Source organism: Ailuropoda melanoleuca, chromosome 13, assembly GCF_002007445.2.
Source record: "Ailuropoda melanoleuca isolate Jingjing chromosome 13, ASM200744v2, whole genome shotgun sequence".
Lineage (NCBI taxonomy): Eukaryota > Metazoa > Chordata > Mammalia > Carnivora > Ursidae > Ailuropoda > Ailuropoda melanoleuca.
In genome coordinates, this window is record NC_048230.1 from 66,052,772 (window position 1) to 66,078,989 (window position 26,218).

Sequence of the window (26,218 nt, forward strand, 5' to 3'; positions counted from 1 at the left end):
GTTCTGGACCAGGCCTCCCTGGGACTCAGGCTCTTCATCTTTCCAGCGAAGAAGTTGGATTATATGAAAGCAATTTCTAGATATCCATCCATCCATCCATCCATCCATCCATCCATCCATCCATCCATCCATCCTACTTTGCAGTGAGGCAGCCAGGGTGGGTGTCTTAGGTCAGTTCCCTAGAAGCAGGACCTAAGACAGGGATCCTTGGGAAAGTGATTGGTTGAAGGTTGCTCTCAGGAGAAGGGAAGTGAGGGAAGCAGGACGGGGCAGAGGATGAGCTGAGCAAGGCTGTGGCCTGACCCCATGAGGGTCTGGAGCATGAATTACACTGTGGGGCCGGTTCCATTTGCAGGTGTAGGGGGCTGGTCTTTTGTACGCTTGGGTCTGTGGGTCATCAACCCAGGCTGATCCTGGGATGGGGATGCAGGGTGAGCCCGTGATCCAGTTCAGCTGAGGGCAATTCTCCAGAGAAAGGGACATTCGTGAGCTAATACAGCCAACAGCCAAGAGCCTCTGGGGGATGGGAGGGAGCGGAGTGGAGTGTTATCAGCCTCTAACAGAGAGGGTGTCATCACTTCTGTTGACTATTTATTCATCTTGGCAATAAATATGTCTTTAATACCTGCTTGTGTACAGCCAGGCCCTGGGCTTAGCACTGAGGATTCAGTGGGGAACAAGTCTGATGTGTGCTCTGCTCTCAAGAAGTCTATTTTCTCCTAGTAGAGAAAATTCAGCAGGTTATTACAATCCAGTGTAAACCAGGGACAACCGTGGAGGGCAGATGAGTGTCCTGGCCCAGGCTGGGGCTGGAGGAGAGGTCAGGGAGGAAGGAGCAAGCAATAGGAAGCTCAGTCCTAGCCGCCTGGGCGGCTCGGAAGGTTGGGCATCTGCCTTCTGCTCAGGTCATGATCTCCAGGTCCTGGGATCGAGCCCCACGTTGGACTCCCAGCTCGGTGGGGAGCCTGCTTCTCCGTCTTGCTCTGCCCCTCCCCCTGCTCATGCTCTGTCTCTCTCTCAAATGAATAAATAAAATCTTAAAAATAGAAAGAAGGAAAGAAAGAAAGAAAGAAAGAAAGAAAGAAAGAAAGAAAGAAAGGCTCAGTCCTAGAGCATGATTAGGTGTGATCCAGGTGAAGGCAGGGGGAACAGTGTTCCAGACAGAGGGAACAGGATGTGCAAATGTCTAGAGGCAAGAGAGACCACAGTGCTTTCTTCGACTCCCTGTCTTGAAATTCTATTTTACTTCCTAGACTTTGGCATCTCTATAGGGCCCTGGACATGACTCTGTCTTTTTGAAGCTCCTAGGGGTCATTGCCCATTCTCTTCTGGGTCATCTTTGTTGAAACTCATGCTGTTTTGGCCCATATTAATCGTACACAAAGGGCCTCACAATCCTTTCGGGCTGCCATGTTCTAAACGCTCAGATTTTGTCCGTCAAAAGGCCCTGTTCTGGGAGGCAGGAGACCATTCTAATTTCGGTTTTATCGGCTTCCTGTGTGACCTCAGGGGAGTCACTTGCCCTCTCTGAGCGTTGGGCTCCTCCTTGTGTAAGAGGAAAGGAAGCAGATAGGCGTTGGCTCACTGTCACTCTTTCCACAATGACTTTTACTGTGATTTTTGGACTTGCAACATGTGCTCGTGGGTGCCTGGAGCAGTGTCTGGTGCCTTTTCTGAGTGAAGGAATATTCTCCATGTTGATGCTCCTTCCATTTCCTCCCTTGACCGCCTCTTCTTCAGTGATCTTGTCCTCATCACCCCCTCCCAGCTTCCCCCGCCATGGCCACCCCCAGAATCACGTTACCCTGCCCCTCTTCCCTGCTCACCCACCAGCCCAATTTTAATAATCTTTCAGTCCCCAGACCCTCAACGCATTGGTCCAACCACCTTCGCTTCATCCCTCCCACCCTTCATCTTGTCCTCCCTTCTTCCCAGCTCTGCTCCTGCTCGCCTGCTCAGAGACATCCTTCCGGAGAGATTCTCCTCTCTTGGACCATTCCCACCAGCATAAGACATGCTGGCATCTTGCCCATCTGTCTTCACACCTGTTTCTGACTGCCTGAAGCCAGGAAAGGTGTTTGGCTTTTAAGGATCACATGATTAGATTAGATGTGATTAGATTAGATTAGATTAGACCACCTGCATAATCCAGGCTAATCTTCCAGCTAGAGGTCCTGCTTTAATGACATCAGCAAAGTCCCTTTGCCAGGTAAGCTGGCATAGTCACAGGCTCTAGATTAGGACGTGGGCATCTTTGGAGCCATCACTCTGCGTACCACAGGCACCAAGCCTTTGGAGAGGGCTTCTCAGACTTTGCATGGAGAAACCCCGAATGCAGAAGAAACTGAACAGGGCCCCAGGGGCTGAAGTCTCGCCCTGAGCTCTTGGTTGCTCTGTACATATCTTTGAAATCCTTTTTGCCTTTAAAATTTCTATCTGTTTTGTATTCTACTTAAGAATACATTCATATGTGTTTCAATATTTTAAAAAATGCTCTAAATGGCTTGCCAGTTACATGGCTTACCATTTCCCCCCAGACTGGGAGTGAATAACGCTGCAGAAAGGTGCAACCGTTTTTTGGTGGCTTTTGGTACTCCCTGCCTCCTGACTTGCTGTCCCTATTTCCACCGGAGACTCAGAGCCCGATGTGCATGGCGCAGCTCTGAGCCAGGGCTCCAGGCATTAATATTCCCGGCTCCAGCTGTCAGACCGGGAAGCATCGGGGGAGAAGGGACCACCCAAATGAAGGCAAATCAGGTGAACAGCTGCCCATCTCTCCAGTGTACTCAGCTAGCTATGGCCGTGGGCAAACCCTATTCCAGTGGTGCTGGGTGAGGAACCAGACACACAGCTGATAGCCACGTCCCAATGTGGAATGTTCTGATTACCGGGACCCTCTGCTACTCAGAGTGTGGTCTGGGGACCAACTCTAATGGTATCACCTTGAGAGACTCTCAGGCCGGATTAGCGTCAGAATCTGCATTCTAGCAGGATCCTCAGGCCCATGGACGTTTGAGAGGCAAGATTGTAATAATTCATGCATTCATCAGTCACAGACATCGGTTACCTGTTCCAATTCTGTGCCGAGTGCTGGGATACAATGAATTTGAGCCAGGTTACACTGGAGCCCTCAGTCTTGCAGGATGGAATAAAGGCCTACCTTTGCTGTAGGGGGCTGGAGTGGGAGAAGGACTTATATAGAGGGCAGGGAGGAGGTCTTCCTGGAGGAGGTGGCATCTAAACCAGGCTTGGAAAGATGAGGAGGGTTTCACCAGACAGAAATAGGAGGGGAGGGAATCCCTGGCAGAAGAAACAGCATGAACAAAGGTGGGGAGGTGAGAAAGGATTGGGCTAGTTTAGGCAACAACAGATGACCCACCCCGGCTGGGCCATAGGTGACAAGGGGTGACACAGTACATGAGCTGTAGATGTCCATCTTATCTTCACATGTGAATGTGTCCACATTTTCTTTTGTCACAGGGACACAAGTCATATTGGATTAAGGCCCACCCCCATGACCTCATTTTAACTGAATCACCTCTTTAAAGACCCTATCTCTAAATCCAGTTACAATCTGAGCTCCCCCAGGGATTAGGACTTCAACAAATGAAGGGGGGTGGGAGGCGTGGGGAGGGTGTAATACAGCCCCTAACACAAAGCGGATGAAATGAGCCCGGACGAGCGTGCAGCCTCTGGGGCGACGCAAGTGCCAAGTGGAGAAGCTTACACTTTTTCCTGGAGGCCATGGGGAGCCATGAAGGGTTTAGAGTAGGGGAGTAGCACCCCGAGAATCTCTACTGAACTCCAGTCATGGATCTACAGAATAGGAGCTCATCTCTCCGTGTGGTCAAGGGCCAGATCAAGTGTGACCCCCTCCGTCGCTGGCAGGTTAGGGACCGGGCTCTGTGTGAGGCTGGGAAGCCACTTCCCCTCGCGGGGCCCTGGTTTCCTTACCAAGAAAATGGGCTGGGGGGACATGATGCAGTGGCTGCAAGAGGATTTCAGGGGGGGNCGTAATACAGCCCCTAACACAAAGCGGATGAAATGAGCCCGGACGAGCGTGCAGCCTCTGGGGCGATGCAAGTGCCAAGTGGAGAAGCTTACACTTTTTCCTGGAGGCCATGGGGAGCCATGAAGGGTTTAGAGTAGGGGAGTAGCACCCCGAGAATCTCTACTGAACTCCAGTCATGGATCTACAGAATAGGAGCTCATCTCTCCATGTGGTCAAGGGCCAGATCAAGTGTGACCCCCTCCGTCGCTGGCAGGTTAGGGACCGGGCTCTGTGTGAGGCTGGGAAGCCACTTCCCCTCGCGGGGCCCTGGTTTCCTTACCAAGAAAATGGGCTGGGGGGACATGATGCAGTGGCTGCAAGAGGATTTCAGGGGGACATGGACAGACATCTCCGGCTTTGCAGGTTATGTCATTTTCTCACATTTAATCATTTCACGTTTTTTGACTTTCTCNGGCCCTGGTTTCCTTACCAAGAAAATGGGCTGGGGGGACATGATGCAGTGGCTGCAAGAGGATTTCAGGGGGACATGGACAGACATCTCCGGCTTTGCAGGTTATGTCATTTTCTCACATTTAATCATTTCACGTTTTTTGACTTTCTCTTATAAAAAATTTCAAGCATACCAAAAAGCAGAGACTGGAGTATAATGAGCACACACAGACCCATTATTCATATTTAAGAAGTCTTAACATTTTGGCGTAAATGAAAGATCTTCATATTTTGCCCCTAAATACTTCAGCATGCCTCTCTCAGCTCTGGGGATATTTCCCCTAATAACCACAATACCATTAGCAGGTCTAACAAGACTAAATATAATTTCTAATACTATTCAACACTCAGCTCATATTCAAATTTCCCACATTGTCCCCAACAAAATGTTTTTCCTCTTGAAATTTATGAATGAGTATTAGGGAGGAAAAGATCAAACCCATGATATCGAGAGGATATAAAGTTAGATACACATACACAGAGATGGACATCTTTCAAAATTTTTAAATTATGTCAAATTTGCAAACCTGTGTGAAAGAATGTTCCAGAGGCCTGCACCCCCGTGTAAGGCAGTCCTTACGAAGGTAGTTAAGTTTGTTTCCAAGATGTCCTGAGCCATAGAGGGTCTTCCGCACTTACACACTGTAGAGGGTTGTGCCCACGTGGAGTGGGCAGCGGCCATTCAGGATGGTTCTGCGTGAGGTGACTCTGGAGGGCAGGGCTCCAAGCCCAGGGTGTGAGACCAGCCCAGTTTCCAGAGGCCTGAGCCCCTTTCCCCCTCTGTCCTCTCCCCTCGCCACAGCAGCCAGGCTGCGCTGACTCCCTGGGCCTCGGACTGTCACCCCTGGGGGGACAGTGGGCCACACAGCCCTGATTCCTGAAGCAGGGAACAGTCTGTGGAGAACCCATGGGTAAAAGTCTGCAAAAATAAAGTGTGAGCGGGCGGCCCCGGGCCGGGGACAGAGACGAGGACAGAGGGGATGATCCGGGTAACAACGGCTGTCACTGAGCCCATGGCTCAGTGTGTTTCTTAGGACCTTCTCAGTTAGTCCTCGAAATGACTTACTCAGCTCCACATTTTATTCTCCCCATCTAATGGATGAGGAAACAGGCTCCGAGGCCCACTGACTAGCCCAAGACCACACAGCGAGCCAGTGCCAAGCTGACACTTGAACCCACCCGCGTGCCTCCACAGTCCCCGAGCTGGGCCTCCCAGAGTGCCCTGTGCAGAGGGGAGCCCAGAAGGAGGGGAGGCTCCCTCTGCTCGGACACGGACTCAGGGACGGCTCTCTGAGGAAGTGGCTTTTGAGCTGGGGCTTGAAGGCTGACTCAGAGATCAGCATTCACGGGGGAGGAGAGAAAGGGCATCCGAGGCAGAGGGGCCTGGAGGCCACAGAGAAGGTTCCCAGAGAGAGGGCTCCACCAAAGTTCTCACTGCTCACATGTGTTCTCTCTCCTCCAGGAGGTCGGGACAGGGCAGGGAGGCCCCTGATCCTGGTGTCAGCCACCGAGGGGGCCTGGGAGGCACCGTGGTGCACAGCCTCAGAGGTCACCAAGCTGCTGTCCTACCTGTGCACTGTCCCCAGGTAAAGGGGTGGGCCAGCTGGTCACTCGTCCCCCTTCAACTTCTTGGCCCAGAGCCCAGGACCGGGCACTGAATGGAGAGACACCGTGTCCTTCCACCCAGTCGCCTGTTCCCAGAGCCAGTCCCAAGCCAGATTCTGGGGAGAAAGCAGGACAGACTTAGTCCCTGCCATCAGGGGGTTCCCAGGTTAGGAGGGGGGGCGGAGATGGACGGTGTGTAAGGAGCAGAGCACGGACAAGCAGCTCCCAGGAGTGTCAGTGTGGTGAAGAGAACAGCGGGATGAGGTAGACCAGTGGTTCGCAAACCCGAGCGTACCTTGGAGTCACCTGGAGAGCCGTTAAAGCAGACCGCTGGCTCCCAGCCCAAGTTTCTCATTCAGTAGATCTTGGGCCGAAGAATTTACATTTCTCACAAATGTCCTGGCCATACCGATGCTGCTGGGCTAGGGGCACATTTTGACAACCACTGCGGTAGAGTGGGAAGGGTGAGGGATTGATTTCAATTGGGAAATCAGGGAAGGCGTCTGGGAGGAGGTGAGAATTGAACCAGCATCTGAATTATAAATATTTGTTGAACAAGCGAAGGGCGAACGAGTGAATGAATGAATGAATGAATGAATGAATAAGAGAGTGAAAAAATTAGTACGTGAGTAATGGGTGATCCAGGCTGATTTCTAACACCTCCACTCCCCCACCTGTGTGACTTCATGTTGGGCTGGCTGGAGAAAGGCACCATCCTTTCCTCAGGGTTCCGGCCCCCAGCCAGAGGTGGTGTTTGCTCAGGACTGTAGCTATAGACCCCAACCCAACCTAGAGGCTGTGTGGCTAGAGGTAGGGGGTGGAGGGACTGATGGAAACCTTTGGAACCTTCTCCATGCGCTCTACTCCATGGGAGCCATCACTGCCACTTGCTGGTCATTGAGATTTTTCTTCCTTTTCTCCAAGGTGGTGTGGCTGTTCTGGCCTGAGGGGGAGATGGGACCCCATTTTCTGTGCTGAGAAGTGGCCAGTGTGGTAGACAGAGTCCTGGAATCCCACCAACTTGCTGTGTGATCTCAGGGCAGTAATCTTCCCTCTCTGAGTCTCACTTGAAAAAAAGGGACGACCAAGTGGACTCTGATGACCACTGTAAACTGCGGAGTCCTGGCCCCAGCTTCATGCTGGGCCATGCTAGAGGCTCAGATGCTCCTCACATCGGGCCCTGCCCTCCTGGGGCCTCCAGGCTGGCGGCCAGGCAGGTGTGAAAAGAAACCGCTCCCAGCACGAACAGCCAGAGGCAGGTGAGGTGCGGGTCATGAAGTCAGAGGCATGGCATCACCTCCGAGAGCCTCTTCTCACTGTCTGCCATGTCGCTGCTCTGTGCCTCAGTTTCCCCTTCTAGGGTCATGACAAAAGCAGACATTTACATTCCTCTTACTCTGCACAGTAACTAAGTGCCTTACACTAATGAATTCCTCAGTCCTCACCACCCCCCAAGGGGCCAGTACTATTATTATCCCTATGTACAGATGGGAACATTGAGTCTCAGCAAGATGAAACAACTTGCCCAGGTACCAGATACTATGGCAGTGCCACAACTCCACCCCCACGCTGGCCAACTCCGTTTTATCTATGAACTGGCTGGGCTTCAGGCTTGAAGGCCTGGCGCAGGGTGGGGGGTGGGGGGGGCGGTTATTTTCCCAACCTGCCTGATCATCAGGATGGCCACGGGCCCTTGGAACCACACAGACTCCCTGCCCCACCCTGTACGTGCTGGGGGGAGGGGGCAGGGGGTGAGGGACCCATTATTTCAACAAGTCCTGACAATTGGGCCGGTTTGGGAAATCCTAAGGTAATCACTGAAAAGTACAGCGTGAACCAGGGAGGGTGTTCAGCTGCAAGTAACAAATTCCAGTTCAAAATGTCTTAACTGATAAGGAAATTTATCTTTTTTGGTCCCCTACTTAAAGCAATCATTGGCCAGAGGAATTGGCTCTCGGCTGTTGGCCTCAGCCAATCAGAAACCAGCCCTTGGGGGACCTGTGATGCCGAGGGCATGGGATTCCTGAACAAAACCTGTGTTCTGCCCACAGGGAAGGGATGGGTTAAATGCTGGGCGATTCACCCACTACAGCTGGGACAGTGGCTTACAGGGTGTGAGAGAGCGCTGTGTGAGGTATTGTGGGAACACCAAATAGGAAGCAATGGACTCCGCCTGGAGGGAGATCATGGAGGGCTTCCTGGAGTGGGGTGGGCATCGGCAGTTGGTCTTGTAGGACGAAGAGTTCACCAACAAATCAAGGCTCTGGCAGCCAGTTTCCCTCCCCTTCCACTAGGCCCTTCCCCCTAGAAAGCCCCGTCCATCCAGCAAGACTGCCAACTCTGTTTATCACCCACAGGCCTGAAGATAAAACCAACGGGCTGGCGGTTGTGATTGATGCCAGGAAAAAGCCCCCACACCCTGGTCTGCTCAGTGCCCTGCAGGCCACCCAGGTGAGTGGGAGGTGGACAGCCCCAACCAGCAGGTCTTGGGAGATCCAGGGGACTTGTGATGTTCATGGAGCCCAGGGAGCTCAGAGCTGGGACCAGGAACCCCCGGCAGGCACTCTTAATTACAGGTACAGGAATCCCAGCCCAAAGAGGCCTGAAGACAGGGAGTTCATTGGTTCATTGGACTTGACAATCTGGAAATTAAATCCAACTTTAAGTCTGGCTTGATTCAAGGGCTCAAATATTGTCACCAAGACCTGGTTCCTGTCTCTCTCCATTTCTGGCCAGTTCTCCTGGGAGGGCGCTTTTCTCAGCCAGACTCCCCACCTTGATGGTGGTCTGGCTCCCAGCGGCTCTCACTTCTCATGGTCTTTCATTTAAATCCAGTCGGAAAGAGTGAGAGATTCTCTTCCCAGAGGTCCCAGCAAGTTTCCTTCCGTCTCCTTAGCTCAGGTGTCCATCCCCCAACCAATCTCCATGGCCAGGGGAATGCAGCACACCGATCAGCTTAGATGTGGGTCCCCTGAGCCTCATGAGCCCAGGAGGACGGAGGAAGAGGTCCTAAGTAGCTGGGTTAGGCGGCAGAGGAAGTGGAAGGTTGTCACATGCTTACCTTAGGTCTTGTAGGACCTTATGGTCTGATCTCCTCCTCTTCCTTCTTCTCCTCACTTTATAGATGGGGAAACTGAGGCCCAGTGGGAACAGGTCATCTAGGAAGTTTGTAACAGAGCTTGGACCTACTGCTCTATTGACTCCCAGCGATTCACCCTCCAGACAGACAATCTGCATGTCCCCAGCCGCACATCGCCCCCCCACCCCCGGGCGCTCTGTTTGCCTGAATCTTAGCGGGGGGCTCGGTGAGGGTCTAGGCGGAGCACCTCTGAACTGGTTCTCTCTGACAGGCTCTGGCCCCAGCCTCCATCCGTGCCGTGCTCTACCTGGGGGACAAGGAGGCTGCTCCCCAGCTGGAGACGCTACCCGACATCCAGGTGAGGTGGAGGCTGAGCTGAGCTGGGGTGCAGAATTCAGCAGCTAGGGGCCGTCCTGAAATAACCCAGTGGAGGTCAACAAGTACGGGGCTGGGTGCTGCAACTCTGTTGTCCCTCTCTCCGGTAATGCCAGCAGCTCCTGGAACATGACTGAGAGTCTCAATGGCCTGAAACCTATTTAAAAAGCTTCATTTCCTCGACCCCTCCCTCCCTCTTTTCAGCTGGGGAAACAGAGGCCCAAGGCCATGGGGCAAGCTAGAGGTGGACTGCGGCCTCGATCTTCCTGCCTTCCCCTCTCTGTGTCTCTCATCATCTCTGGCTCAGACACCGAGATGATTCGGGGCTTTGCAGGAAAGAGCCCTGCTGTTTTCTTTAATTAATGCCATGTATTACAATCATGAGCGTGGGCACCCTGCCCTCTACCCTGCTTCAGGAAATGATTTCAAAGGCCTCCTTCCTCCTCCTCCTCCTCCTCCTCCTCCTCGTTGGTGAAGAGACACATTGTGAGCTAGAGATGTGCGTTTCATGCTTTTATGTGCCAGTGAATCCCTTGGGGACCTTGTCAAAGTGCAGGTCCTGGTGAAGCAGTTTTGGATGGGGCCTGGGATCCTGCATCTCTAAGAAGCTGGTCCGTGGACCACACTTCGAGTACCAAGGAGAACAAACAGATGGGTCCCAAAAAATCAAATCCGTCCAACCCCAAGCTTAGGTCCCTGGAGCTGGGCCTGGCATAAACTTCCACCTTCACCACCCAGGAGAAGCAGCCACTTGGTCCCTCCTCCATGTTTTAGAGGATACTCTCAGGATTTGGGGACCTTTTTCATCAGCCCCAAGAAGGAGACAGCACCTTGGTGGGTCCTCAGAGGACAGTACAAAGATCGCAAAGAAGTTACAGGAAAAGGGTCAACTTCAATCAATTTGTGTGACTGCCTGGAGAGCTGTGCTGGGAAAGAGCCTGCTGAGAGGGAGCGTGTGCTGTGATTGATTAGTGATGTCTGCCTGGGGCACAGGCTAAGAGAGGGGCGGGATGAGTGCTGTTATTTGCCATTCCTAAGCCAGGGTCTTGTTCTGAATGTTGATTTGTCAGACTTTCCAGAGAAGATCTTTGGCCCAGAAAGCAGCTCTTAAAGCCAGGGCCAGCCTTCCCTGTGGTGGGTGGAGTGGTGGTGGGATAGGGATCTGGCAGGCCCTTCTCAAACATATGTCCCCACCTCTGGTCCTCCTGACTGGCTTCTTCCATCTGCAGGTAGAGGTGGTGACCTCCCTGAAGGCTCTCAGCCAGCACGTGGACCTCAGCCAGCTGCCCCCGGCCCTGGAAGGCCCCCTCCCCTACTGCCACAGCGAGTGGGTGCAATTCTTCCAGGTGCCCGCCATCACAGCCTCTACCCCCTACCCTGACTCCTCTTCCTCCCTTCATTCTCCTGCCTCAGGGATCCAGGGACCCTGGCAGGTTCAACAAACTTTTATAATGAGGGTGCAGGGTGTGGTTATTACGAGCTCAGGCTCTGGGCCCAGACTGCCTGGGTTCTAGTCCCTGCTCTGCTGTGTGACCTTGGGCAAGTTACCTAGCTTCTCGGAGCCCTTTCCCTTGAGTACAAACGGGGTAGGTAATGAGAGTACTTCCTGAGGGGGCCGTGGTGAGGATTAATTGAGTCGATGTGGGCGAAGAGCTTGGAAGAGTGGCTGGCGCATGCGAAGAGCTGTGTCTGTGCTAACTGGAAAGAAACAGACAGACATTTGTTCTGTGGGCGCCATGACTTGGAGAGCTCGGGGGGGCTGGCGGGGGAGGCAGACGCGCTCCCTCCTGAGAGAGGGAGGGGATCAGGAAACCGCCCGTGCTGGGCTCCTTCCCCACGTGACCTCAGCCTCTCCTCAGCACGACCCTGGAAGGGGCATTTCCTGCCCAGTTTAACACAGGAGGACACACAGGATGGGGGTGGGGGGACTCGCACAACAGCACACAGAAGATTCCAGGCTTAAATGGCTCAGAAACCAGTGTTCGTAAATGCTGCCCTCGACTTTCCCTAGACCAGGGCTGCTCATCCGTGGCACTGTCCACGTCTGGGACTGGATAATTCTCTTTCTGGGGAGCAGTCTTGTGCGCTGTAGCAGAATTAGCTCCGTCCCCGGCCACTACCCACTCTGACAGGAGCACCTCACCAATGATGACAACAGGAACCATGTCCAGACATTGCCTAATGTCCCCTGGGGGACGAAATCACCCCTCAGTGAGAACCACTGGTCTCCACCAGCAGTCGAATGCGGTGTTTGTTTCTCTGTTTGGGGCCTGGGTGCTCTCTGATTGAACCCGTGCCTGTTTTTGAAGAGGCTGTGTGTTAAAAAATTCAAATGCTTCTAAAANCAGTCTTGTGCGCTGTAGCAGAATTAGCTCCGTCCCCGGCCACTACCCACTCTGACAGGAGCACCTCACCAATGATGACAACAGGAACCATGTCCAGACATTGCCTAATGTCCCCTGGGGGACGAAATCACCCCTCAGTGAGAACCACTGGTCTCCACCAGCAGTCGAATGCGGTGTTTGTTTCTCTGTTTGGGGCCTGGGTGCTCTCTGATTGAACCCGTGCCTGTTTTTGAAGAGGCTGTGTGTTAAAAAATTCAAATGCTTCTAAAAGGTATATATTGAGCAGTCTCCTTTCCTATTCACCCCACAGGCCCCCAATTCCCCTTTGATGAATCCAGTGGCCTTTGAACCATATTTTCACTTTAAAGTCATCCCTTCAAATGAAATCTAACCTATACGCCCAGAGTATGAAACTAACGATGACGACGGCTCATACACTAAGAGCCTTGCACACATGAACCCATTTAATCTCCTGCAAGCCTGTAAGGCAGGAACTACTGCGATCCCATTTTACAGAGGAGCAAGCAGAGGCGCAGAGAGGTTAGGCAACTTGCCCAAGGTCTCACAGCTAGTTAGTGGTGGAGCTGGGCTGAAGTGGGACCCAGCAGAGGGTGTCCCCGAGCTCTGTCCTCCCGCATCTGCTCTTTCCCCTTCCCCAAGGGGATACCTTGGGTCTTCTTTTCTCTCCCTCTCTCATTCCCAGCACCAGTGGTTCTCAAAGTGTGGTTCCTGGACCAGCGACATCAGCACCACCTGGGAACTTGTTAGAGATGCGTATTCTCAGGCCCCACCCCCAAAAAATTAAGTCAGGAACTCAGGAGTGGGGCTCAGCAGTCTGGACTTTAACCAGCCCTCCAGGTGGTTCTGGTGCAGCTCAAGTTTGAGAACCACTGCCTGATGCCCGCCCTGGGTCCTCCTGGCGTGGGCAGGCGCCCTCCTTGCTGGCCCAGGCTGACACCCCCACTCTGCTCTTCCAACATGCAGAAGGTGGACCCTTTCCTTGCTGACCTCCGCCGGGCCTCTGCCTTGCTAAAGGCTTCCATCAAGCAGTTTGAGAAGAGCGACCCCCCTGGAGGGGTTCAGGTGAGCCAGGCGCACGGGGTGGGGAAGCTCACTGCANACTCTGCTCTTCCAACATGCAGAAGGTGGACCCTTTCCTTGCTGACCTCCGCCGGGCCTCTGCCTTGCTAAAGGCTTCCATCAAGCAGTTTGAGAAGAGCGACCCCCCTGGAGGGGTTCAGGTGAGCCAGGTGCATGGGGTGGGGAAGCTCACTGCACCCCAAATTCCATGGACCAAGGGCTCAGCGAAGGGGACAGCCATCGTGGGTCTTCATTCATTGGACTGATATTTATAGGCCACTCACTATGTGTCACGTCCTGGAGACCCCAGCCTGGGGCAAATTGAGTCGTCCCCGCCCTCGGAGGGTTTAGTGGGTGCAGTGGAAGAGGCAGTCCTTTAAAAAGTAAACAAAGAAATGGCTATGTAGCTATAAATTGTGCCAAATGACATGAAAGTCAGATGGAGAGCAATAGGGTAAGAGGGAGGGCCTCCCTAAAGAGATGGTATTTAAGTTGATGCCTGAGGATGACAAGGAGCTGGCGATGGGAATAGGAGAGGGACTGTTTCAGGTGGAGGGCAAGTACGTGCTGAGGTGGGATTGTGCTGGTATGTTCAAGAACAGCACGGAGGCTGATGTAGAACAGAGAGGCGGGAGCGGGGTAGGAGAAGAGGACAGCTTGGGGATCTTCTAATCCTGCGGGGGCTGGATCAAGGAGTTGGGCTGGGATTGGACTCTAAGCTGCCAGGGAAGCCCTGGAGAGTTTCCAGCAGTGGGATGAACACCTTGGCCCTTTGGAGATCCTTCCAGCTGCCATGTGGAGAACAGACTGCAGGGGGAGCTAGAGAGCAGCAGGGAGCCTGGTCAAGACGCTNGAGTTTCCAGCAGTGGGATGAACACCTTGGCCCTTTGGAGATCCTTCCAGCTGCCATGTGGAGAACAGACTGCAGGGGGAGCTAGAGAGCAGCAGGGAGCCTGGTCAAGACGCTGGGCTGAGTGTCCCAGAGGGATGATAGCGCTTGGACCAGTGAGGTTGCCATGGTGACAAGAGGATGCGTGGCTTGAGGAGATGTTTCAGAGATAGAAAGGATGGCCTTTCTGCAGGAACTTGAATGCCAAACTGGGAGAGTCAGGCATGATCTGGGTGTGGGAGCCCTGGAAGGCTGTAGAGCGAGAGTGGGGATTGAGCCTCAGGCCACCTCCCTACACTGACAGGAGGCCTCTAGGTGTCTGAGCAAGTCCAAGGAGCTGATGGAGGCCATGCTGAGGGACCCAGGCCTCCTGGGCCTCCAGCGGGAAGGGGGAGCCACTCTGGCCAGGCTGCGGCAGGAAGCTGGTAGGCTGGACTTCAACCCCGATGTCAGGTACGAATGGCCAGGCTTTTCCTCCCCCACCTTTGTTCCCTGGCCCTGGGGGCTTGGAGCTGGGGACCCACAAGGCGGACCCTAAGGATGCCTAGGTTGGGGACATTTGCAGGGCCCATGTCCTGGGCCGAGGCTTTGGTAAGGCCCCCGTCCCTTCTCTGCTGCCCCTTCTTCAGCCCTGGCCATCTTCAGCCTGAGGTAGGTATTTGAGGACAGCCCCTGCGCATTTCTGGTCAGCCTCAAACACTTCTCTGACTTTGTAAGACACTGGGCTGAGTCCCTTCAAGGTTGCATCTCGTTTATTCCTCAGAAGAACCTTGCAAGGGCCACGTCGTCCTCATTTGACCGACAGGTGATCGAGGCTCAGTGAAATGTTCTAATGGCCAGGACATCTGAGCAGGACGTCTGCTCCGGCCTGCCTTCCCTGGTGGGCTCCTCAGCCTGGGCTGTGTCGGGGGTCTCAGAGCCACAAAACAACAAATACGTATTACTGGAAAAACCGGTTTGCTTAAATTCAGGGTTGGGGGTGCAAATCAGTAATTAAATCAGTCAGTAATTGGAGATATTTTATCTCCATTAGAACAAACACAATTACAAAGTTTACACAAGCTCCCAAGAATCATTTGTTTATTTAAACCAACACCTACATAGTACTTAGTACGAGCACAGCCTTGTTCTAAGGGCTCTGCGAATATTAATTTGTTTAATTCCCACTAGGTGGAGTCTAGCATTATCCTCGTTTTACAGCGGAGGGGCCTGGGCCCAGAGGGAGGTTGAGTGACTTTCCCAGGATCACACAGCTGAGGGATGTTGGGGTTAGGACTTCAATCCAGGCTGCCTGGCCTGGAATCTTGAACACGTCACCCTGAGCTGCAGCCACAGACAGATTCACGCTGATGTGGGGCCTGGTGCTGGGCGTGGAGTCTCTCCCTGCCCCTCCCACGGCCTGGTGGGGCTGGCACTGTCTTTCCCAGCCTGACCCCCTCGCTGGCTGGCCACCGGGCCACCCTAGGCCTCTCCAGACTGTTGGCTACCGGCATCTCCACCAGGGGGCGCTGTGGGCCCACAAGAGCCTCTGTGCCCGTTAGGACGTTGCAGCTCCCTCCTGCCCGCTCCTTCCTCCCTCTGTCCCCCCAGGCAGGCTGGTATTTTCCATCCCCGACCACCACCTACCCTGGGCCCTCACCCCTTCCTGGAAGGGCAGTGAGCTGTGGGAAGCTGCAGTCGGATGAGGAGGCCCAGAGCAAGGATAGCAGGCTTTCCCCTCCATCTCAGTTTTTCCCTTTCCTTCTGAAGTAAGACCCCGTAGGGCAGAGGAGGGTGGGGTGGGATTTGAGGAGTGTTCCTCCCTTCCCCGCAGCGTTACCATGCCTGAATCCAGTCACTTATATCTTACTGGCTTTGACAATTTTTAAAAATTATATGCAAAAAAGCCATACACCAGGTTTCAGTTCACAGTGCCACGCATGAGAGTCAGTTCCTCTCTCCGGACCTCAGTTTTCCCATCTGTAAAATGGAGGCTGGGATCCAAGGGCGTGTTATGGCCACTCAGGATCATTACAATAGAAATAATAAGCACTAAGAAACACAGTGTGCCGGGCACTGTGTTAAGAGTTTTGAGTGTGTGAGGGCTGGCTCTCAGCCCTTGCTGCCCCCTGGAAGTGTCTAAGAAGCTTTAGAAAGCACTGATGTCCACGCCACACTCACAGTCTGATTCATTTGGCTTAGGGTGGGTGTGAAGATTTGAACCCAGATCTGTCCAGCTCACTTCATACCCTCCCAGGGAAGGGGAGGGTCTTTTGGTTTCCTGCTGTGTCCTCTGGTCTTCCCCGTCCGTGGAAGGCCAAGTCGGAGGTCCAGAGAAGTATAGGGCCCATCTGTCCAAGGTCACACAGCAAGTCAGCATCTGAATCCCCACCCAGGCCAGAACCACAGAATTGGTGAGGGTTGCCAGGGCGGGTGGGGTGGGGGAGGGGGGGAGGCTATGCTGGGCAGGAATACTGGTGGGGAAGAACATCGGGGGCCCTCTTTCCCCCTCTTCCACCTCCCAGGAGCCATCTGGCCGAAGCTGTCGCCCTATATGGCCTCGTGGGTGAGCAGCTGCATGTCCTGGTCACTGCATCTAACCACCTCCTGGGAAGGCTGGAGCTCCGCATCCGCCTGGGCCGCCTGGAAGCTGCCATCCACCAGGTGAAAGGGGAGCTTGCCCTCTCCGCAGGGAAAGCCCTGCTCCAGGCCCTGCCCCAGCCAGGTGCTCTGCTCCAGTGTAAGGACGCAAGGCTGGCTGTTCTTCAAGGGCCAGGCAGGCATCCCGTGACGTGGCACGTGCCATGACATTCCACAAGGGCTGAACCGGGGAAGACATAACCCCCAAAGCCGTACTTACCCGCCAAGCCCTGGGCCAGAGCCTCTGCACCTACCATGATTTTCCAGCTTTATCACTTGCCAGTGATGTGGGAAGATGCTGGATTTCTCCCACTCATCGATGAGGACACTGAGGCTGGGAGACATGACATCACCTGCCTGTGGTCACACCCCTGGGAATCCCGGAGCCCACACCTGGCATCAGTCCTCTGACTGCCGGGGCCTCGAGCCAGTGCATTCGGGCTGAGGCTGGTGGAGCGCACAGACAGCGTGGGCTCTCATCCTGGCTCTGGCACTGACTGTGATCCCCAGTGGGTTATTTCACTGTTCACTGCCTCAGTTTCCCCATCTGTTCAGTGGGGAATAATATTAGTGCCTGCCACGCTGGGCTTTCTGAGGATAAAGTGAGTGAATTCATACTCTTTAAAGCATCCCAGGATAAGAAGGGGACTTTTGCTCATGGGTTTGAGAGCCGTTATAACCTCTCTGTCCCTCACTGATTCCTCATGTCTACCTCGTTTTGCCCCTGAATAAGTCGAAGCCCAGAAAAGGGAAGTGCTTTGCACTGTCGACACAGTGAGTTCATAGCCCCATGCACCTTACTCTGCAGAACGCAGGGTGGTGAATTTCAGCTTACTCTAACCACGCGCTGCCACCAGTCATAAAAGAGGCAGCCTTGAGAGTAATGAGCTCCCCATCCTCGGGGGTATGCAAAAAGCAGGGGGAGGGGCAGTGGGAGAGGGAGAAGCAGAGTCCCCACTGACCCAGGACTCCAGGATCATGACCTGAGCCAAAGGCAGACGCTTAACCCACTGAGCCACCCAGGCGCCCCTCCCCTTCAGGTATTTGAGGAAGATGACAAGGCACCCACCCTCCCCAAACTGTCCCTCCTCCCCAGAGCTGGGAAGGTCTCATCTAGGCCAGTGGGCGCAGGCCCAGCCACTGAGTAACTGAGGGTGAGAAGATCCCCACCTCCAGGGGAGTTGGGGAACCAGCTAAGGGACATCGCCCCAGGCACTCCCCATGTCCAAACCTCCCTCCCCTGCCCTAGGTCAGCAACTGGATGGAGCAGGAGGGGAGCCGGTGCCTGCAAGTGCTGACCCCCAAAGACAGAAGCTTGGAGACTGTGGAGAAGGTGCATGCAGAGTTTGAGGACTTCTTCCTTCAGGCTGCAGTGCGTTCCTGAGACTGGGGAGCGGGGCTGGGGCACATGGAGAGGGCAGTGGAGGAGGGCGGCACGGCTGGGGCAAAGGGATGGAGGTAGGAGAGTGCGAGGAAACTTCCAGAGATAGTGAGAAGACCAGCTGAGATCACAAAGGGTTCCCCTTAGATACTGTCTCCTCCAGGAAGCCTTCCTGGACTGCCACATCCAAAAAAGACCTATCTCAGAATCCCTGGAAGGTTTCCTAAAATGCAGATTCCAAGGTCCCACCCAAGACCTATTCAGTCAGTGTCAGAGGTCAGGGGCAAGGAATTTGAATCCTTGATGTCCTGGACCCTAGGACACAGGTGACTCAGCCCCTTTCAGTCCTCAGGGAGCTCCCCGGCCAGGCCAGTGGGGGCGGGGGGTGGCAGACAGACAGGGAAACAAACAGAAAGGGAGACATGTGGGGACACACAGCAGGAGCCCCTAACCCAGAACCCTGGGTCAGGGAAGTTTTCCAGAAGGAGGTGACCCTAAGCCGAGTCCCCGTGAGGCGAGTGCGCTGCTGAGGCAGAGGCCTGGCCCGCGTTCTGTAGATGAGCAAGCAGAGTTCTGGGAAGCCTCACAACTCAGCCCGGGGCAGTGGAGGTTCCCGGCCTCTGGAGGAGGCCTGGGCTAAGACGCCCCCCTCCCCGCTCAGGCCCAGTACCGCCACGGCCTGGAGCTGTCCAAGCAGGCCACGCAGCTGGCCGCCGCCGCAGGGGGAGCCAGCCAGGCAGGGGCCGCGGAGTTCCCGGGACTGGCAGCCTTGGCCTCTACTCAGCGGGCCTTCCAGGCTAAGCTGACCCACTTCTACATGGCGGCTGAGCGGCAGCGCACAGACCTGGAGACGCTGTTCCACCTGCAACGCTTCTGCAGGAAGGTGAGCCTTGTGGCCCAACCGCACAGACCCCTCCCTGCCCGCTCCGCCTGGGAGGTAGAGGGGAGCAGGAAGCAGCTCCCCCACCCAGCACTAGGCTCTTCGCATGGTTTATTCTAGAGTCCTGCAGGGTGGGAGGAAAGCATGACCTGCATTCTAGAGGAGAAGCGAGGTTTGAGAGGGTAGGTTAACCCCCTAAATCAGTCCTGGCTGATCTCTGACCCCACCTTGTCCCACTACACCAGGCAGCCTCCCGGTGACCTGAACACCAGTTCTCAAAGGACACTCAGAAATCACCTGCTTCTTAAATGTTGGGGTTAGGGGAAGGGGAGCAGGTATTTCCAAGAATCCAACCAAAGCCATAGGCCTTGTCTCCACAGGGGGCTCACTGCAGTAGTCAGACCAGGCTAAGAACATTGATCTTGTCCCACGCCTCTGATGCAGAGCTGGGGAAACAGGATCAGAGAAGGGCTGTCATTTAGCCAGTGTCACACAGCAAGCCCATGGCACCATTCCAGTGCTTTTTCCCATGCCTCACCTTGCCCTGCACAGATGGCAGGAGCTGGGGAAGGGGGGGCAGTTGGAGGAGGTGGGCCCAGAGGCTTCTCTGAGCACCCTCAGAGCAGAGGCCTCAGTCCTTGCCAGGAACCCAGAGTTTGGCCAGGAGCAGGGGGGAAAGGGTAGGGCTCCTCTGGGGAATGGGAGTGGGGCAGTGCTGGGGCGGGAGGCAAGAGGAACTCCTTTGCTTTGCGTCCATCACCTCTTGGCAAGCCAGTGTAGCGAGGTTGAGTGGTCCCATTTTACAGATGAGCAAACTGAGGCCCTAAGAGAGAAAGGGCGTTGCCCAAGGAGCTGCAGAAAAGACGGGCTGGAATTTAAACACAGATGCATTCATGATGCTCTATGTTCTTCCCCAAAGGTGGGAGGGCAGGTGGTAACAGATTCCCCCGTTCGGTCAGGTGTGATGATGATGATGATGGTGATACGATTATTATGTGAGTCGCCCACATTAGTGATTGTGGCCCCAATGCCAGGACCCCATAAGTGCTTCACAAACCTTGTTTGACTTGATCTCATCATCTGATTTTTAAAAAAATTTTTTTAAAGTAGGCTCTGAGCCCAATGTGAGGTTCGAACTCAAAACCCAGAGATCAGATCACAAGCCCTCCTGACTGAGCCAGCTACGTGCCCCTAATCTCACCATGTATTTGTGAGGGAGGGGTGCCGACACTGTTTCCATTCTGTGGATGAGTAAACTGAGGCCCGAAGAGAGAAATGGCTTGCTCGTGGTTCCCCAGAGGGCCAGTGGCCAAGCAGGACCTAAGACCCCTCCTCCCCCTACCCATTTAGTCAAATCTCTCATTTTTCTGAGAGGGACTGAGGCTTAGGAGGACAAGGAGCTGCCCGGGCTCCCCCAGATGGGACAAGAACCCACAGCTCTGGCCCGGGCCCGGTGCCCTCAGACACCCCCTCGCACTCGCCGCCGAGGACAGCGTGTGGGAAGGGCCTGACCCCAGCCCCCCAGCTGTCAGGCCGGCCCGGCACGCAGGAGACAGAGAATACAGGATGCTCTGGAGGGCAGCAAGAGGGACTCAGGTCAAGGCCCGTCTGGGGCGCCAGGAGGACAGGCCACTCTCTGTCTCTGCGGGGCAGCCGGCAAGGGATGAGGACAGTGGCAGCGAAGGGACCCCCACTCCCAGCTGACAGTAGAGAGCCAGGCAGGGCAGCCTCTGAAGCTTGGAGCCAGCGGCAGCTCCTGTCCACACAGGATGTGTGACCTCAGCGACAGTCTTCACTGCTCTGGGCCGCAGCTCCTTGTCCGTGATAACGATCATATAACGATCATAACAGTAATCATAACCAATGCTTCTGCGGTTCTTATCATGTGGCGGGCCCTGCTTGTCTCACTTCACGGTGCTTCTTGTGATCTGAAATTACCCTGTGGCTTCCTCACCTGCTGTCGGTCACCTGGGAGGTGAACCCTGGGACTGTGTCCTCGTCCCTCTGCAGTGCCGGGTGCAGGGTTGGCCCCCGGAGCAGCCAAGTGGCCGGAGGGAGAGCGAGAGTGAGGCGGAGGAAGGAAGATTCGGGGGGCCAGGGGGGTCCTGTGGGAAGCTAGAACTCCCCCCGCCCCCCAAGCCTGGAGGTCCTACAGGAGGTGGGAGCCTGACCTGGAATCCCACCATGGCCATTTCGCTGTTTGACCTGGGCAGGCCCCTGCTCCTCCAGCCCTGAATCTTAATCCACACACCCAGGGGTTGGGTAAGATGATTTCTGAGGTGCTACCCATCCCTGTCCAGCCCAGCCTAGAGGATGTTCCCAGACAGATGGACAGACAGACCGGACAGCCCCGGGCTGGGCTCAGCCCCAGGCCGAGAGCGTGCGTCCAGCAGCTTTGGCGCTAAATAATAATAAAACAATTGTGCCGCTAACAGAGATTTATGGAGCCCTTTCCCAGCCATGAGCTCCGTGTGCTTCCGCGAATATGAAGCCATTTATCTAAAGACAAGTTCCCTTAATCCGCGGAAAGATGGTTTCCTTGGAGAAAACGGTTCTCCAATCCCCACAGCTAACAGCTCGCTGTCGGCTTCTAAATTAATGGAGAGAAAGATTATGTTTTTCACGAGCTGCTGGGAACGTGTTAGCTCCTTTGCAGCCTGCGGACATTTTGTGGGTGAGGTAGGGACAGCCACAGTCCCAAAATGGGGCAGAGGCCCCGCGGAGTGAGGGGGCCCCTAGGCCTGGGTCGGCTGGTGGTCTCGCTGGTGACTGTGTGGGCACCACCCCAGCTGGACCAGTTTCTCCCCTGCGAAGAGGTGCTTGGAAGATACTCTTTCGAAGGCTGGACACGTCTGAGTTCAAATCCCAGCTCTCCCCTGACTTGCTGTGTGACCCAGGGCGAGTGATTTCATGTGTCTGAGCCTTGGTTTCCCCCTCTATAAAATGGGCTGCTGGTACCGTTTAGTGGGATCATACATGAGATGCCCAGAGCCTGGCAAACAGTCAGTGCTCAATAAACAACCATTAGATGCCACCTCCCTCCGTGCCACTCATAAGGGGTGAAGACAATTGTTCCCACAATCCGAGGACCCAGATGATCGTCCAGCACAACCTCACCTTCCCGAGAAGGGAGCCCTGAGCCCCAGCGAGGGGGAAGTCTCTGCTGGCCCCCCGGTCTAGGGGACCGTGCCTGAGGGTCCAAGGCGTGCTGGGGAGCGTTTGCTGACGGCAGGTGCCTTTAGTGGAGGGAAGAGAGGGAACCCATTGTCTTCATGGGCGGCGCGGAGGAGGCCCGGACATTGACTGGGCGCTTCTTAGGAATTCGGCCCAGCAACACTTACTTTCTGCCCGGAGACGCGCATCCTCGTCCTCATGGAGCCCCACAGCTTCGCTCCTAGCCTGAACCCCACTTCCCTCTCTTGTGCCCCCAGATGAGCTGGTTTCACATGGACTGTCAGGACCTGATGAGGCAGCTCAGGCTGGGCAAGGCACAGAGGGCCAGCCCTGGGGCCCAGCGCCGTCTCCACCGCCACCTGCAGCGACTGGCGTTGGAGTTCCCAGCAGAGAAGCTCGAGGCCATGGGGCTTCAGGTGGCCTCTCTGAGCCAGGAGGGCCTGGGCCAGGACCTGTGGCAGGAGGCCCGGGTGAAACACGCGGAGATCCAGACCCTCCTGAAGAAGGCACTGGCACACTGCCCGTGCCCAGCGGGGCCCACGGCGCACACAGCACCCCTGGAGCTCAGAAGGGCAGATGCCAAGGGCCAGGGTCTCAATGGCGATGTCACTTCCAGGGGAAGGCGGGGCCTGCTTCTCCAGGACTCACTGGGCCTGGATGGTTCACCAAATCCCGGTTGGCCTCGGTCCCCCAGAGAGGGGCAGAACAGAAATTTGCAGGCAGGCCTTCTGGCCGAGGAAGCTGGCCAGGCCGTAGAGGCTGGTGAAGGCCAAGGCCCCCATGAGCCATTTCCACTTCCAGCCCCTGAGCGCTTCCGTGACCCCCTCTTCTCCTGGCAGCGACTCCCCAGGCAGAGTCAGACACCTCGTGCCCCTGGGGGCAGCTTCTCTTCAGAGGGGACAGACTCACAGACGTCTCTGGAGGACTCACCCCAGAGGAGTCCCCCGGCCTCCCTCTAGCTAGGACCCCCACCACTGGCACCGGGCTCCAGGGGGTGGCTGGGGAGGGGCCCAGCGACAGTGGGGAGCGGGGTGGGGGCCCTGACTGATCCCACCTGGACATGGTTCCTGAGCACTCACTGTATGTTTGGCCCATGCTAGGAGAGGGCAAGAACCTACACCTGCTCCCAGCTCCAGAAAACTCTAGAAGACCTGACTCACAATCGGACTAGTGAGTATGGAGGGCAAGGCAGGGACTGACTCCACAACCCCCGCGTCCCATCGTGGAGAGAGTTGTTGGTACAGAACCTTCCAGAGGTCTCAGGCTTAGGCAAGCCAGATGCCCACCTGGAGTTCTGGGGTATGTAAGCTACCCCTTGAGGCCCATGGGGCATAGTTGCCACGAGTGGGAGGATTCGGGGGCGGCTTCTTATCCGTGCCTGTTTGTTTGGCGGTGATTTCAGGATCCCTTGCTGCAGGAGTAGGGAGGTGAGCGTGGGAAGGGAATAAAGGGCGTGGTGTCTAGTAAATCACCGCATGTGGGCTGTTTACTCTCGGCGCCCGCCAGCCTCGGGCAAAGGGAGTCATCTGCTGGAAGGCAGTTCCTGCACCCCAAGCAGTACGGGCAGGGAATGAATGCCCTCTCGCTGTCTCACCGGCTGCTCCCACACTCCAGGAGCCCCACAGGGTCCTGTCCCCTCTGGGCACTCCAGAGAGAACCCCCTCCCCCTCTGATGTTCTGTCGTCTTCTCTCCCCGCACATCTCAGACTCTATGACTTCTGCTCCCCCCACCCCAGGGCCCCATCTCTTTAGTCGCAGCTTCTGGTCCCCAGCGTCTTAGGCTTCTGCTGGTGGTTGGGGTTGGATGACAACGGGGAGCCACATCCCCCTCCAGCAGGGGGACGGGGTGGGAAGGCCCTGACACCTCAGATCTCAGAGTGAAGCGGGAGAGTTCCTGACTCGCAGAGCCGAAGAATGGGTCTCGTGGACGAAGGGGAGTGAGTAAAGCGGTTGAGTTTTATTAAGCCGGAATACAGAGACAGCTCTCAGGAATGCGAGGGGTCCCGACAGCGGCGCCAACGTGGGCCTCCACTGACAGTCTCTTCTTTAGGCCCGATCAGGGAGCCTGTGGCCTTACCACTCTCGTGATGTCTTGGCCTGAGTAAGGACTGGTGATAACATCTCTAATGGCTCACTTCTTCAGGCTCTGATCATTCTTTTTTGGTCACAATGTGACTGTCATAAAAAGACCCCCACCTCTGAGGCCCAGGGCAGGGTAGTCTGGTTTGTTCCCTTATTTCTGGTTTTGTTAGGCCTCACATTTCTGGGATTTCTGTGAGCCCGGTCACGTAGCTCCCTCCTATCTCTCTCTACCTGGCCCTGTCTGTCCCTTCTAGAGTATCTTTCACATCACCCAGAGTCCCCCCTGCTAGCACCTCCCCTGAACATCATTATGCTGGGAAAGGGTGAGGCCCTGTCTCCACCTAGGATGCGTAGAAAAGGTGGCCTCTGGCTGCCTGGCCCTGGAATTTTCCTGGCTCCGGGCAGAGGGTGGAGCACTGAGCCCAACTCTGGAAAGAGAGGGAGGCGGGACTAAGGTGTGCCTAGGGAGGACGAGGCAAGTGTTCGAGAGACAGCTCAGCAGAGAAAACAACACAAACCTCAATGCCCCAGATGGCTTCGAGAATCTTCTAGGACTTAAGATTTCTTCAGGTGTGGTCTGTGGCCTGTGTGCCTCAGAACCATAAGCAGAGCTGATCAAAGGCAGCTTCCCAGGGGGTCCCACCCAGATAATTAAAATCAGGTCCTGGGAGCCAGGGCCTGGCTGGAATCTGCCTTTGTGTTGATCTTGTGACGCAGTGAGGTGGTAACACTTGGGGCTGGGGTCTGAGCTGGCCCCCCAGCCCAGGCCAGCCCTCATTCTTGTGTTCCACTCTCCTGCCTTCTGTCCAGACTGGCCTGAGGATGCAAGAGGTGGTTGATAAGCCCACCTCCATCCATGCCTGTCGCCTCAGAGGGGGGCCAAGGGCTCTAAAAATGCTGTTGCCATAGCAACAGCATCCAACCAGTGGGGACCACAGGCAGGGAGCCAGGGCACCTGGGGTGCAAGGATGGAAACTAACTTCGGAGAGACAGACAATACACACTGCAAGGGAGGAAGGGGGATGAGGAGGGGGATGGAGGGTCCTGGAATCCTTGGAAGGGAGGGCTCCCCAAAGCCATCCTGTGGATTTCTCTGTCTCTAAAAAGAGCCAAACCCCAATACTCTGTCTACTCACAGCAGCACATGGGGGAGAGAGGATGCAGAAATGAAATCTAATGATGAATAGTAATATATAAAAAGAATAATAAATAATAATATTAATAGCTAACATTTAGTCTGCATTTTCTTTGTGCCTAGCTCGGTGCTAAGCACTTCAGAAGCTTTCCAGGGCTCACTGGATCCTTCACAACAATCCTATGAGGCCAATACCAGTTTCACTCCATTTTACTAAGGAGGAAAACGAGACTCGAAGTGCCACGGAGCAAGAGGCAGAGTGACGACTTGGTACCACGCTGACACTTTGGTCTCAACCCGGGACAATCTGGGCTGATTGCTGCTTCTGCCTTGGCCATAGGCTTTGTCCCCTCAGAATTCCCGCTGAGCCTGGCCGCTGCTGGGTATGCCAGGGGCCTTGGCTGGGCCGGTCTTGGTCCTCTGGGCACCGCATCTCCAGTCTCCTGCAGCCTGCAAGCCAGTGTGGCAGAGTGGTCAGCCACATGGCTCTGGAGCTGGACAGACCGGATTTCCATCCGGGCTCCGTGGCTCACAAGCTGTGTGCCCTTGGCCAAGTCGCACTACCTTTCCGTGCCTTGGTTTCCTTACCCATAAAATGAGGATAATCACATCTCAAAGCCTTGCTGTCAGTATGAAGTGGATTCCTACGTGGAAAGCCCTTAGAAAGGTGCCTGGAGCATAGTAAGTGCTCATGAAATGGTATCTAGTATCAGGCGCCGGCCCGGCTAGCCCCTGCTTTCATGATCCCGCAGATCAAGGAAGACATTTCTCCAGAGGCCACCGAGAGATTCCAAAAGCATTTTTGCTCTTTGAATCGTGTGGATTTCTTAATTAGTTTCCTGATTAATTGACTTCTGCCCTAACCTGTCCGTGGTGGGGGCGTGGCGTGTGGTCTCCGCCAGGAGATGTCCCACGAAGGACGACGGGCTTTGTGTCAGCAAAGCCACAGCCCCTAGGAGGCCACTCTGAGGAGGGGGAGGTGCAGTGTCCCTCTGTGCTAGCTGAAGATGGGCTGTCAAGGAACCCCAAGTCTGCCAATGACATGGCAACATCTAGCTCACCTCGATGGGAGC

General features: G+C 55.1%; 1 protein-coding gene across 3 annotated transcripts in view; it reads left to right on the plus strand.

Moving 5' to 3' along the window:
• KIAA1755 (KIAA1755 ortholog) overlaps positions 1-25,218 on the plus strand; it is a 42,224-nt gene extending 17,006 nt beyond the window's left edge. The window contains exons 5-14 of one of the 3 annotated variants that reach the window (XM_011219612.3): positions 5,964-6,087; positions 8,464-8,557; positions 9,457-9,543; positions 10,790-10,906; positions 12,890-12,988; positions 14,179-14,327; positions 16,379-16,517; positions 17,743-17,865; positions 18,536-18,757; positions 22,186-25,218. In XM_011219612.3, the coding sequence (XP_011217914.2) occupies positions 5,964-6,087; positions 8,464-8,557; positions 9,457-9,543; positions 10,790-10,906; positions 12,890-12,988; positions 14,179-14,327; positions 16,379-16,517; positions 17,743-17,865; positions 18,536-18,757; positions 22,186-22,887 (1,856 nt within the window). In that variant the 3' untranslated portion in view covers positions 22,888-25,218. The remainder of the gene's footprint in view (positions 1-5,963; positions 6,088-8,463; positions 8,558-9,456; positions 9,544-10,789; positions 10,907-12,889; positions 12,989-14,178; positions 14,328-16,378; positions 16,518-17,742; positions 17,866-18,535; positions 18,758-22,185) is intronic. The other 2 variants (XM_034640597.1, XM_034640598.1) reach the window with 2 other exon arrangements.
• The last annotated feature ends 1,000 nt before the right edge of the window (positions 25,219-26,218 follow it).